The sequence below is a fragment of the Pinus tabuliformis genome, chromosome Q, assembly GCF_031772625.1.
Source record: "Pinus tabuliformis cultivar Carrire ecotype Pingquan chromosome Q, CPIR1, whole genome shotgun sequence".
Classification (NCBI taxonomy): domain Eukaryota; kingdom Viridiplantae; phylum Streptophyta; class Pinopsida; order Pinales; family Pinaceae; genus Pinus; species Pinus tabuliformis.
The window spans coordinates 654,175,411-654,190,698 of NC_142296.1; the positions used below are offsets into that span (position 1 = coordinate 654,175,411).

At 35.0% G+C, this 15,288-nt stretch overlaps 1 protein-coding gene across 1 annotated transcript; it reads right to left on the reverse strand.

Annotated features, from left to right (window-relative positions):
- Nucleotides 1-7,722: 7,722 nt before the first annotated feature.
- On the reverse strand, nt 7,723-8,887 carry LOC149221205 (signaling peptide TAXIMIN 1-like). The gene is made up of 2 exons (XM_089382919.1): nt 8,650-8,887; nt 7,723-7,906 (listed from the first exon to the last, which is right to left on the reverse strand). The coding sequence occupies exons 1-2, from the start codon at nt 8,823-8,825 to the stop codon at nt 7,723-7,725; spliced, it is 360 nt and encodes a 119-aa protein (XP_089239045.1). The 5' UTR covers nt 8,826-8,887.
- Between the last annotated feature and the right edge of the window lie 6,401 nt (nt 8,888-15,288).

Sequence of the window (15,288 nt, forward strand, 5' to 3'; positions counted from 1 at the left end):
TGGCTAAAACCAATGGAACTTGTTCACTGGATCTTCACAATTTGGACAACAAATTCTGAGATACACCTTTGCTCCAAAGGCTTCTTCATTGTAAAATTCACATCATTAGAAGAATGAGACATTATCTTATGGGAAGGCCCATGGTTCTGGGGTTCGACAGGGCTCTTCATCACTCCATGGTTTCCAGATTTTGATGCAAACACCATGATTGTATCAAGGATGACGGTTTGGGTAAGGCTACATAACTTTCCTTACACTTTTGGCATAATCAAGTGCTATAAACCATTGGAAATATCTTAGGACGATACATAAAGACTGATGAACAAAGGATGAAAGAACGAATATATACTTTTGCACGCATATGTGTGGAAGTGGATCTCAGTAAAGGCCTACTAGACCACATTCAACTGATACACAACAAGCAGAGCTAGACCCAAATCCTGGATTTTGAGAACACAACTTTCAGATGCCGAATATGTCGCCAAACATGACACTTACAAAACACATGCCCTACTGCCAAGAAAGAGCAGCGAAGAAAGAAGAAAACACGGAAGCAACCAAAAGGATGACAATTCCCCCCAAATGAATTAGATGAGGAAGAAGAAGAAGCAGAAAAGGATCCCATTCCGAATCAGGAAGAACAATACATACCAAAAAAGGAAGAACAAGTCGAAAAGCCAACATAATTAAAAGGCCCCACAATTCAACTAATCATGATATCTAAAGCAAAGGACAATGGAGGAATAAAACGTCAACATGCTTCAGATAACTCATTTTAGACAGCCCACGGGGCTTTGGATTGACGGTGAAGGGGTGTATTGTTAAGGCACTCCTTGCGATAGGTCACCGGTTCAAATCTCCTGTGGGTGCTTAGGTAGTATTAAAAAAAGAAAAAAAAAAAAAAGAAAAAAAGAAACTCATTTCAGACAAGGAAACCACAAAAATAGAAGAAAACCAGCTAACTATGATCTCATCTACGCCATCTCAAGGAGAATGGCGGAAGGTTGAAAAGAAGAAATGGCGAAAAGTCTAACATTTCTCCTCATTTTTTAGTTGATTATCTATGTATGAACTTATGATCATGAGTCCCTGACTAGATGATGAACTTCTTGTAAGCAGCTACAACATGTAATTTTGTTTTCATTAATAAAAGTATGATTTTTTCTTGTTTTCATTAATAAAAGTATGATTTTTTCCTTGGAAAAAAAAAATTGATATCACAAAAAATATTTATAATAATAAAAAAATTCATTATAAGTGATAAATAAAACATTTCAATCTCAACTATGTAGATATTATACATCATTAAAAATAAATAAGAAATATATATATATATATATATATATATATATATATATATATATTATTTTTGTATGGTTAAAAACATTTAAGTAATTTTACTATTCTATATTTTGGCCTTTTTTCATATATATTTTCTAGTTAATTTTGTCTAAACTATAGTAAATATTTGGTGGAATTGTAGGTTTAATTAATGTAGTCTACACAATCCAAGTGTTAAAGGGGATTTTGGAGGCATTGAATCTATTTATGTATTCACAATTTTGCACTGTAATAGAAGTTTGCACTTCAAAGAGATTTGATCCATCTTGGTATATATGTAGTTATTACACAAAGAATAATGAATTTAGTATGAGAGAGGTTCACCACATCAAAAAATAATTAAAAAGTATCTACATTAAAAAATAAATAAATTAAAAAAACACTTACCTTAAGAAATAAAAAAAAAATATAAATCAAATTCAAGTTTAAAATGGATTTACAATAATTTATCCTATTTTAAAATATATTTATCCTAATTTTAATTTTAAGGGTGAATAGCTTGTAAAAAGTTACAAGTTCAAATTTAGAGGAGGATAGAGTATTTATTATTGCAACCATATAAATTAAAGGGCTAATACATGTTGATAATGAAAACGCTTATCTATCTAACAAGATTCTTAATTATGGAGATTCACCCCACTTTACTTTACCATACCATGATTTACTAATACCACATGCCTAAAAAACCATACCTCATATTCATATGGATTTTTTAATTTTAATTTTTATAAATTAATCAATTTAACTAAAAAGAAAAAAATGCATAACTAATTTTGACATAAATCTCAACTTTTGATTTAGGACTGTTGTTACAAATATTTTATAATATTCCATTGCAATTAAATCTATACAATCTACTTAATAATTATTGATAATTACATTAAAATTATAAAAAATTTAGTCCAAAATAAATACATTTATTAATATAATTACACATCATTTGTATCACAATAAAAAAACCAATAATATATGCATAACCTAACATTAAAATTATTATTATTATATAAATCTTATATGTAATATAAATTTTATTTACTCATATTTTTAAAAGTATTTTATTTTTAATTCAATTACACGATTACAGGTCCTTTGTATCACAATAATAAAACCAATACTGCATGCATAACCTATTATTAAAGTTATTATTATAATATAAATTTTATATGTAACATAAATATTATTTGCTCATGTTTACTTGGGGTAGTTTAATTAACGATGAACTTGGAAATAAAGTCTCACTTAACTAGAAATTTTGGGTCCAAATCTTGTGCTATCCCTTTAATCTGAGTGAAAAGTTAAAAGTAATAAAAACATAATCTTGTACAGTGATGTATGGTTTGACTGTAAGTCATTTGGGCGAAGCCCACCAGACAGAAGTTCAAATCTCATTGAGTACAATGACCTACTGTGGTGGAAGCTAAAGGGGCGGATTCCCCAATCCGATCTAGGTGGTACGTTGAGTCTGCTCTTGCTGAAATCACAAGAACTCTGCTCTCTTTTCAATCAATGGCTTACGCATGAGAAATAACAAAATAAGATGATATTTTCCGGAACCATGAGAAATAACACAATAAGATGATAGTCTCCGAAAATTCCGGTACATGATACTGTTATTAAAAAATCAATAAACTTTTAACAAACAGGAGCAGAACACAATTTATATAAACAATATGTTCAATCTGATTACGTTACAAAGCGTAATAAGAATAAAACGGCAAATCCTCAGAGAGCCCATTGTGACAAGAGGTGGGGCATCTCTCAGAGCCGTCGAAGCTCCTCACTGTGTAAAGAGGAGCTTTGATGAGTTCCGTGGCAACCTCTACCAAAATAGTGCCAAGCATAAAGCACGGGCACATCAACATCAGCAGAACACTGTCACAACACAAAACAGCCCACATATATATATATATATTTCAATTTTACTAGCAAAAAATAAAATTGAAAATTATATATATATTTTGGTGAATATACATGTCTATACTATGCTAATAGTATTAGGTTAGGTTTAAAGTCATTTTATCAAACTTCATCATAAATAAATATGTTTTAGTATTTTATAACTATTTTATTTATTCTCAATAATTAGGAGGCGCTCAAAATCATTTTATCTAAGTTCATTATATCTTCAAATTCAATTTGGATAGAGAGAATTTCTATTATTCTTTTAAAGTATCTAAAATAAATCCAATTGAATATATATATAATGCTTAAGGGTTTAGGATAGAAGGTGGTGGGGTGTACTGTTAAGTCACTTTCGTTGCTGGTTCTAAATTCTGTGGTCAAAAATCCAATAATATTCTAGTGTGATCCCTAATAATTTTGACGATTTAAATGCCTTTGGATCAGGGTTTTTCAACCCAAAAATTAGACTAATAATCATCTTTAAAAGAAACAAACAACTTAACAAACAAAATTAAAAAACACACTAACCTGCCAATCCTACACTTAATACACTTAAAACAACAAAATTGAAAATACATAAAAACCCTGCAGTAGGTAAGCAACTGATACAAAAGTGAAAAAATTAAAGCTTCCACGATTGCAAAACTAGAGAACTTGACGTTATACTATGTGATGGGAGGTGGCGATCCTGGTTAGCAAACAAACCCAAGTATCCACGCTGCCATTCCCACCAGGCTTATCAGAGATGCAATGATTGTTAGCGGAATAACCCAAAAGAATCCCCACGGCTCTATGCACTGCCCATCGTTCCTGCAAAATTTCTTAGAGACTACTCCAAAACTAGCGATTTCCTCTGTCTGGTCCTCTGGTTGAAGATCCATGTAAAAGCTCTCGAGTTCGTCTACTGCTACTAACGAATTCTCTCTATATATCACTGCAGTATTACTCACAGGATTTGATGTCTCCACATGGTGCCAGTGCATTCCACTAATAAAGTGAATGGAGAATAGTAGAATAAGTCTATTTCTTGCCCGTTCAGCGTTACTGGCTTGAAATCTGAGGAATTATTCGACTAAAATCTTTTCAGTTGTGCTGATTTTCAATTAAAAAATTCATCATAGTGCTTGAAATAACTATGAAATCATGACAGTTATGGACGTTATGAAAGTGGAGAAGTTGTGTGTGCATAACTAAGTTTGAGATAAGCCCGAGATAAGTGACGAGACTTGCATTACATTTTTAGTGAACAACGACCCTACCAAACTTGGATATATCATAAATTGGGAAAGACAAATCGTTACACCAATCATTATATTTGGGAATATTAAATTTTGACTCAAAGTTAACAAGTGTCACTGGTAGCGGCAATGTACTTGGTGATAAAGGGTGTGGGTGATTAAAAGTGTCATGGCATTTGCCATGTCCCTGTCTAAAGGTATTAGGTGAAATATTAGGCATGCATTAAGTTAAAAATTCCCTTAGTGTTTTTCCATCTGGTTTATTAAGTGAAAATATAAATAAAATGATATTTAATAAATTAGATGAAAAGAGACTCAGTTTAATCATTGTTTTAGTGTATAATAGTTAATATTTGGGATAAATAATAAAATTTAGATAATTGATAGTTTAGAGTGTAAATGAACATTCTATTTTTTTTCCAAAACAAAACAAGAGGTGTAGATGTTCCGTGTGCATATGGAGATTTTGCTATATATATATATTTCCCAAATAAATTAAAGACAAGTCGGACTATATATACCGCTCGGGCTTTTATGTTAGCAATATATAGATTCCTTGGAGCTATTCTTTTGTCCTAAGTGTTGTTCTTTAGTCCTAAGTGTTGTTGCAACCTCAATTGCTGCCCATGCTATTACCTATCGTTCGGCCACATGCACCTGTTATCAGCGTTACTTTTTTCTAATATTTCTTTGATGGTTTTGTGAAAACAATTTAATCTAAACATCGAACCCTTGCCTTAGCCTCCATTATTCGATACCCAGCCTACATTGGCATCAAACGCTTACTTTTGCCTCTATCGCTTGGCCATCATTAAGTCGATTGCAGATTCCCAGAATATTCCAGGATCCAAGGGACATGAGAACAGTCAATTTTTTGACCGCACCCATGTCCTTCAGATCCCAGAATATTCCAAAAATCTACAATCGACTTAAACTCAACTGCCTCCATCATTCGATACCTAGCCTACATTAAATTTCAGTCTTGTTGGGATTGCTGTTATGATGCAAATCCACTATTTGATAGCTAACCTACACTTGTCATATTTTTGGGCACGCTCTCACTCCACTTGCCAATATTGCTGGCATTGTTGTTATGATGCAATCGTGTTTATGGATTTGATTTGAGTTTTGTAATTATTGTATTGTTCTAAATTAAAACTTATGTTAGTCTTTTAGTTTTTTTTGTTGCTTTTATTTCATTTTGTTTTATTTTAAAAAATAGATGTAGTATTTGGTTGTTTTTTTTCGTTATTCTGGTTTCATTTTTACGTTATAATATGTTTGATTATGTAAAGCAATTATCTATCTTGATTTTTAAAAATAACGGATGGAGATCGCTATATAATTTATGCTATCTAGTTTTGTATTTTTTGAGTGGAAAAATTACCATTATTAAATATTATAGTTGTATTTTTCTTGAGTGGAAAAATTATAATTATTAAATATTAGAGTATTAAGGGTTCATTTAAGGGTAGATTTAGATTGTTAAAATTTAAAAGTTTGTTGGGTAAATGACTGATTTTGTGGTTAAAAGTTTATTAATGTATTTTTTAGTTTTTCTAATGTTATTGATTTTAACAATGTAAAGATTATTTTATTTAAATTTGTATGTTGAAGTTATATTTCTTACAAGTTCACTTAGGTTGTTGACTACCATGGTGTTGCGTGGATTTCATCTCAACTTGGGTTTACACACATGTGGAGCTAGTCACATATGGAAATTCAGTAAGATTATAAAAGGTTCAAAATCATAACCTTAATTATGAGTCTAGTCATGTAAAAACACTAACCCAACCCTAAGTGATTTATTAAGTTAAGTTAAATATGGGGCCACTAGGAAAGGAAGGGGTTCTATTCTTTTTATATTGACTACTATTCCATTATTGAGAGTAGAGAGAGGGAGTAGGATAATTGAGCCAACAAAGGAAGTAGAAGTCCTTGTAGTAACCTCGCTGAGGACAATGAATGGAAACTCCATAGAAAGTTCACCTTTCTTTATATTTTCATTTTCATATCCAAGAAGAAAAGAGTGAGGCATATTCTCACCTTTTGGCCAAGTTTTCCAATACTAGATTTGTGTAATATCCCTATCGTAATAACTCAATGTAAAATCAAAGTTACGAATTAGTTACAAAACTAATTCTTGAGGTTCGTGAAAACTGAAATCAAGAAAGGAAAGAAATTTGGATGCATGCAGCTGTTTGCCGAGCGGGAAGTTCAGTTTCCTTTGGAGCGTTTGATAAACTGCCTCCTTCCTCTGCCACGCCCACTTCTGGTCGCCGGATAGCAATAAAAACTAAAGTCCGAAGCCTCAGACGAAGGGTCCGAGGTTGTTGAGGACGCCTGGCAGAGGACCCAGCCACGAGCGCTGCCTCTTCTGCAGCCCATTCTGGTGCGCTCTCTAGGCATGATGAATTGAGCTAGGAAAGCAGAACAAACAGTCAAAGAGGGGAATGCGCAGTGGTTACAGAGGAGAATTCGAAACGGGTAAATTGGAGCATGAAAGCCTGGAAGAGTGTTAGCTCCTCGCACCAGAGCCAGACAGTGCCCTGAACTGTCTCTAGCACAAGAAGCTTCGACCTTGCTTTGCCAGCAAAAGCAGATGTGAAGAGTGAAAATGAGAACCATGCCGAGCTTCATTGTTATTAGATTGACGGGCCTAGGAGAGCTTCATTAATGCAGTAATAAAGGTTATTGTGTGAACTATTAACTGCTGCGTCCTGCAGCTCCATCTGGCTGGGGTAGGTTTAGGCCCCCTCCTGCCAAGCCATCCTCGTACTACATTCTAAATTGATCACCGGCATCGGGCACAAAAAATAAAATATTATTTACTCATATATATACATATATATATATTAATTCAATTTTAATTTTTTATCCATATCACAAGACGCATTGAAAATACATACAACAGAATATCGATTTATCTGATTGATTCGTGAATACACAACGCTATTCAATCACAGATTGTATATTTCTAGAAATTAATTAACGATATTAGTGCTTCATGTCCTCCGATAACATAATCTTTGCTGTAATTTTTTTGTATTTATCTGCTCTCTTTTCAATCAACGGCTTACGTGAGAAACAACACAATAAGATGATAGTCTCCGAAAGTTCCGGTACATGAAGCTTGAATGAGAAAGATACTGTTATTAAAAAATCAATAAACTTTTAACAAACAGGAGCAGAACACTCGAATTAAACAATTTATATAAACAGTATGTTCAATCTGATTATCTTACAAAGCGTAATAAGAATAAAACGGCAAATCCTCAGAGAGCCCATTGTGACAAGAGGTGGGGCATCTCTCAGAGCCGTCGAAGCTCCTTACTGTGTAAAGAGGAGCTTTGATGAGTTCCGTGGCAACCTCTACCAAAATAGTGCCACGCATAAAGCACGGGCACATCAACATCAGCAGAACACTGTCACAACACAAAACAGCCCACATATTTATATATATTTCAATTTTACTAGCAAAAAAGCAAAATTGAAAATTATATATATATTTGGGTGAATATACATGTCTATACTATTCTATTCATTTTCAACTATTAGGTTAGGTTTAAAGTTATTTTATCAAAGTTCATCATAAATAAATATGTTTTAGTATTTTATAACTATTTTATTTATTCTCAATAATTAGGAGGCGCTCAAAATCATTTTATCTAACTTCATCATATCTTTAAATTCTACTTGGATAGAGAGAATCTCCATTAGTCTTTTAAAGTATTTAAAATAAACCCAATTGAATATATATATATATATATATATATATATATATATATATGCTTAAGGGTTTAGGATAGAAGGTGGTGGGGTGTATTGTTTAGTCACTCTGATTGCTGGTTCTAAATTCTGTGGGTAAAAATCCAATAATATTCTGGTGTGATCCCTAATAATTTTGACGATTTAGATGCTTCTTGATCAGGGTTTTTCAACCCAAAAATTAGACTAATAATCATCTTTAAAAGACACAAACAACTTGACAAACAAATTAAAAAACACACTAACCTTAGAAAAACAAAATTGAAGATACATAAAAACCCTGCAATAGGTAAGCAACTGATACAAAAGTGAAAAAATTAAAGCTTCCACAATTGCAAAACTAGAGAACTTGACGTTATACTATGTGATGGGAGGTGGCGATCCTGGTTAGCAAACAAACCCAAGTATCCACGCTGCCATTCCCACCAGGCTTATCAGAGATGCAATGATTGTTAGCGGAATAACCCAAAAGAATCCCCACGGCTCTATGCACTGCCCATCGTTTCTGCAAAATTTCTTAGAGACTACTCCAAAACTAGCGATTTCCTGTGTCTGGTCCTCTGGTTGAAGATCCATGTAAAAGCTCTCGAGTTCATCTACTGCTACCAACGAATTCTCTCTATATATCACTGCAGTATTACTCACAGGATTTGATGTCTCCACATAGTGCCAGTGCATTCCACTAATAAAGTGAATGGAGAATAATAGAATAAGTCTATTTCTTGAACGTTCAGCGTTACTGGCTTGAAATCTGAGGAATTATTCGACTAAAATCTTTTCAGTTGTGCTGATTTTCAATTAAAAAATTCATCATAGTGCTTGAAATCATGACAATTATGGACGTTATCAAAGTGGAGAAGTTGTGTGTGCATAACTAAGTTTGAGATAAGCCCGAGATACATGACGAGACTTGCATTACATTTTTAGTGAACAACGACCCTACCAAACTTGGATATATCCTAAATTGGGAAAGACAAATCGTTACACCAATCATTATATTTGGGAATATTAAATTTTGACTAAAAGTTAACGAGTGTCACTGGTAGCGGCAATGTACTTGGTGATAAAGGTTGTGGGTGATTAAAAGTGTCAATGGCATTTGCCATGTCCCTGTCTAAAGGTATTAGGTGAAATATTAGGCATGCATTAAGTTAAAAATTCCCTTAGTGTTTTTCCATCTGGTTTATTAAGTGAAAATATAAATAAAATGATATTCAATAAATTAGATGAAAAGAGACTTAGTTTAATCATTGTTTTAGTGTATAATAGTTAATATTTGGGATACAGATAATTGAGATGTTCCGGGCGCATATGGATATTTATATATATATATATATATATATATATCCCAAATAAATTAAAGACGTGCCGGACTATATACACCGCTTGGGCTTTTATGTTAACAATATATAGATTCCTTGGAGCTATTCTTTTGTCCTAAGTGTTGTTCTTTAGTCCTAATTGTTGTTGCAACCTCAATTGCTGCCCATGCTATTACCTATCGTTTGGCCACATGCACCTATTACCAGCGTTATCTTTTTTATGATATTTCTTTGATGGTTTTGTGAATACAATTCTAATCTAAACATTGAACCCTTGCCTTAGCCTCCATTATTTGATACCTAGCCTACATTGGCATCAAACGCTTACCTTTGCCTCTATGGCTTGGCCATCTTTAAGTCGATTGCAGATTCCTGAAATATTCCAAGATCCAACGGACACGAGAGCAGTCAATTTTTTGACGGCACCCATGTCCGTCAGATCCTAGAATATTCCAAAGATCTGCAATAAACTTAAACTCAACTGCCTCCATCATTCGATACCTAGCCTACATTAAATTTCAGTCTTGCTGTTATGATGCAAATCCACTATTTGATACCTAACCTACACTTGTCATATTTTTGGGCACGCTCTCACTCCACTTGCCAATCTTGCTGGCATTGTTGTTATGATGCAATCGTGTTTATGGATTTGATTTGAGTTTTGTAATTATTGTACTGTTCTAAATTAAAACTTAGGTTAGTCTTTTAGTTTTTTTGTTGCTTTTATTTCATTTGGTTTTATTTTTAAAAATAGATGTAGTATTTGGTTGTTTTTTTTCGTTATTCTGGTTCCATTTTTACGCTATAATAGGTTTGATTATGTAAAGCAATTATCTATCTTGATTTTTAAAAATAACAGATGGAGATCGCTATATAATTTATGCTATCTAGTTTTGTATTTTTTGAGTGGAAAAATTACCATTATTAAATATTATAGTTTTATTTTTTTAGAGTGGAAAAATTATAATTATTAAATATTAGAGTATTAAGGGTTCATTTAAGGGTAGATTTAGATTGTTAAAATTTAAAAGTTTGTTGGGTAAATGAATGATTTTGTGGTTAAAAGTTTATTAATGTATTTTTTAGTTTTTCTAATGTTATTGATTTTAACAATGTAAAGATTATTTTATTTAAAATTTGTATGTTGAAGTTATATTTCTTACAAGTTCACTTAGGTTGTTGACTACCATGGTGTTGAGTGGATTTCATCTCAACTTGGGTTTACACACATGTGGAGCTAGTCACATATGGAAATTCAGTAAGATTATAGAAGGTTCAAAATCATAACCTTAATTATGAGTCCAGTCATGTAAAAACGCTAACCCAACCCTAAGTGATTTATTAAGTTAAGTTAAATATGGGGCCACTAGGAAAGGAAGGGGTTCTATTCTTTTTATATTGACTACTATTCCATTATTGAGAGTAGAGAGAGGGAGTAGGATAATTGAGCCAACAAAGGAAGTAGAAGTCCTTGTAGTAACCTTGCTGAGGACAATGAATGGAAACTCCATAGAAAGTTCACCTTTCTTTATATTTTCATTTTCATATCCAAGAAGAAAAGAGTGAGGCATATTCTCACCTTTTGGCCAAGTTTTCCAATACTATATTTCTGTAATATCCCTACGTAATAACTCGATGTAAAATCAAAGTTTTTTTTTTTTATCGATAATACTACTCTAGGAAATTATATTATGTACATAGAGAAATTACATGCAGTGAAACAAGTTTTCCAGGCCAGCGATGGCACTATGACATTGCAGCCAACAGAGGCGTGCATTGAGCGCTGGATACCCCAAAACCTCAACAAAAAGCCCTTGTTTTAACATAGACAGTGCCCACGCAGGGGCTGAGACACTGAAACACTACCCACGCAGGGGCTGAGATCCAAAAACACTACCCACGCAGGGGCGACCCTGTAAGTTACCAGACTTCCATAATAAACTTGATGATGAAATTTAAAACAGAGCAGGATCAAAATTGAAAACAGAGCAGGACCATACATAATCAGCGTCCAGAACGAGACCAAGCTAACATGCGACCAAGACATAAGACCAAGTGACCAAGACAGAAGACCAAACATGATCAGACAACCAAGACCGGGTGCATCAAAAAAGGACCTGAAGGGCGGGCAGATGATAGAGTTATTCGTCTGGCTCCAAGTCGGCCAGGTCCATCTCCACGATTGGGTAGCCTTCAAAGGTGTCATCCTGGTCCTTGTTCGCGCCCGCTCTGGACGATGACGCCTCCTGCGTCTGAGTCTGGATAGGCGCCTTCCCTCTTGCATCTTCTGCTTGAGCCACGCCTTGGTCCAGCGGATTCGCGGGAGGCAATTCCTGATTGCTTGCCCCCTCGAGGTCCGGCTCTGCCTCTCTGACAAAGAGGATGGAAACATGGGCATTGAAGTTGCCCAACTTGAATACCGCAGTGCCGATTGCTGGGATTTCAGGCTGCCTTGGCGGTCTCTCATTCGGATCGGAGGTATCCACGAATTGAGATACTTGCAGGTGGGGGATTCCAGCCCGACGTAAACTACAACAGCAACAGCACTGGTGATACCCTTCTGCCACTGCTTGAGGGCGAGAAGGTGCCCCACGACCAGGCCCTCTTCGACATGGCTGTCTTTCTCTAGTTCTTGCCATATGAACAGAGAAGCTGCCCAGAATGTCCGCTCTACAAAACAAATGCCAAATCTCCAGAAGCGTCCAAGTGCAGAGAATGTTCTCACTCGTCTGCAGAACCAGAACTCGCCAAGAATGTCGCTGCAACATTCTTGCTCCATCCTTAACCTCCGCGGCCTTCCCTCGGAACCAGAGCGCCATGAATGCGCTTCTCCCTCGCCGTCAGCCAGCATTAATGCGCATTAAGGTGTTTTGGAGCGGAGGGTTATGGTATTAAAGCCTTCGTCCTCTTCACGTGGCATCGTCCTCTTGGCATGTGGCACCATGCCATTTACCACCTCTTCACCCGCATCCGGGGGATGTAAAATCAAAGTTACGAATTACTTACAAAACTAATTCTTGAGGTTCGTGAAAACTGAAATCAAGAAAGGAAAGAAAGTTGGATGCATGCAGCTGTTTGCCGGGCGGGAAGTTCAGTTTCCTTTGGAGTGCTTGATAAATGGGAACAAAGTGTGGATTGCGAGGGCGTTCTTGCTCTATCTTGACGTTACGATCTCCCTTCTTTCTTGATTTTCTTGGAATCTGACTCTGATGTTTCTTGATTTACTTGACATTTCTTGTATGTTTATTTGCATGGTTATAAGCATAGTTTACTCGACCTATATTTGCGGTTGTAAATGAAAATATTCATGATATGAACGATCCTGCCTATTGGCTTATACGATGTATGCATTTATTACATTTCTTCTATGTTCTTGTTCGGTATATCCTCTGTCATTTAGCAATATACTTTGAAGGGTGCAAAGGAGGTTCGGGTTATAGGGTTGCCTCCGAGCTCAACCCTTACATCTAAACTTTTAATTCGCAACCCAAGCATACAAGTTTCCATATTGCTGTATTGAATATGTTTTATTTGGTTTTATGTTGCTGGTGCTCTTTCGTGGCATCCTTGGTGATGAATCAAGCTACCAGCAGCTCCTCCATTGGGCAACCAGTATGACACACTCCTAATAAGGGTGGCGGCCAAAAGGACTAGTGGCCCAGTGCATTCCTTCAATGACAAACTCCAGTAGTAACATCAGCGACGCCATGCTTTCAATACTGCACGAGTCGCCAATTCCATACCTGTTCGAGGGAATGGTTTCCATGCTCAACCCTTACATCTGAACTTTTAATTCGCAACCCAAGCATACAAGTTTCCATATTGCTGTATTGAATATGTTTTATTTGGTTTTACGTTGCTGGTGCTCTTTCGTGGCATCCTTGGTGATGAATCAAGCTACCAGCAGCTCCTCCATTGGGCAACCAGTCTGACACACTCCTAATAAGGGTGGCGGCTAGAAGGACTAGTGGCTCAGTGCATTCCTTCAATGACAAACTCCAGTAGTAACAGCAGCGACGCCATGCATTCAATACTGCACGAGTCGCTAGTTCCATACATGTTCGAGGGAATGGTTTCCATGCTGGTTTAGTCACCTTTTCTTCTATTATTCTCCTCTGCTCTTTCTGGAATATATCTCGTCGCGCTCGCATGAGTGTTGACAGTGTCAGTTCCAACCATATAGCGAAGATTCAAGTGGAAATAATATTGGTGGATGCACGATTCACGAGGAGAAAATTATTGTGATTTTGCCTGGGATGAAAGGCCATCATTTCTGGCCAAGGCACGCCTGTGCCGAACTATGACAATATTATTTGCCTGCAGCTTCTCGACCAAAAGAATGAAGTGCAGGGATCAAAATTTTCACACATTATTATTGAAGGAAAGTTCTTTCTCTGTGTGGAAGGTGATGGAGGCAAGGAGGCTGCCAAGGATAAGATAAGTAACTTGCTCTCCTTCTAGAAGGAAAAATATATGTGTGTTTTATTTATCTTTTTGAAAGATTTCCTTGTGTTAAATGCCGAGTCACTTGTCATTTTCTTGAAAAGGGATATATGCTTAAATGCTTTGTGATACTAGTTAATTTCGAAGTTTCTTGTGAAATAATTATGCATTGCATGCATGATAGAAATTGCTAATGATGTGCTTCTAGGCACATAGATAATCATTCTAACTTTCTTGAAGAAAAACATATGTTTTATATACACATAAATATAGTTTCTATTTAGAAAAAGAGTGCATTCTTCATGCATGAAAATAATGACTTTATGCGAGATTTCTTGAAAACAAAGATAGAGATTCTTTCCTTAAAAGACACATATGAATAGTGTTCATGCAAGAACAAGAATCCATACTTGTTTCATGAAAAGATTATGTGCATTGAAGTAAAAGTAATTGTGTTAGGAAAAACACATGTTGCATGCACATAAGGGTGGCTATGGTGACATTGGAAACATGATTTGGTGTGTACATAGAGAAAGTATTATGTTGACTCTCTTGAAAATAATAATCGATGTTAACTTCCTTGGAAATATTAATCTCTTGAAAAGATTGTCTTGCTAGATAAGTTGGATATTGTTTCTTGATTTTTAAGCATAAAGATGGGTATCTATAATAATTTCTTGAAAGGGAAGCATGAGAAACTTACATATAGGAAGATAGAGAAATGGGGTTATAATGACCTCCTTTAATAAAGAAGTATGTAACTGTTTACATGAAATGATGGTAGAATTCCAAAGAAGGGAATAGAAGGGCTATTATGATAAGCTATTGGATGCACAAAGTATAGTCAATGTGTTATAGAGATATATTCTTTGTATGGATTGAAGAACTATTGAGTCATTTTCTTTAGGAAAATGATATGTGATTACTTTTATGCTAACATAACTATTATCTTAGTTTCTTGTTGAATGAGATGTGTATGCACACGATATTTGTGTTAGCTTTCATTAGAAAGGATATCTGTTTGCTTGCGGAAAAAGACAACTAGTTGTGTGAGATTGCTTTATATATTTGCATGTATCAAAAGTGATAGCTAGAGGACCTAATCTTTTGATAAAGTATATGTAAATTTTCATGTAAGAAGATTATAACTGATGTTGTAGTTAGTCCCTTCAAAGGTATGCCTTAGTGTTTTGTCCTCTAAGAATATGTGCTTATGCGAAGGGAAATGCTAGTTAATATGATTATTTATAAATGTAATCATGATGTCAATGTTG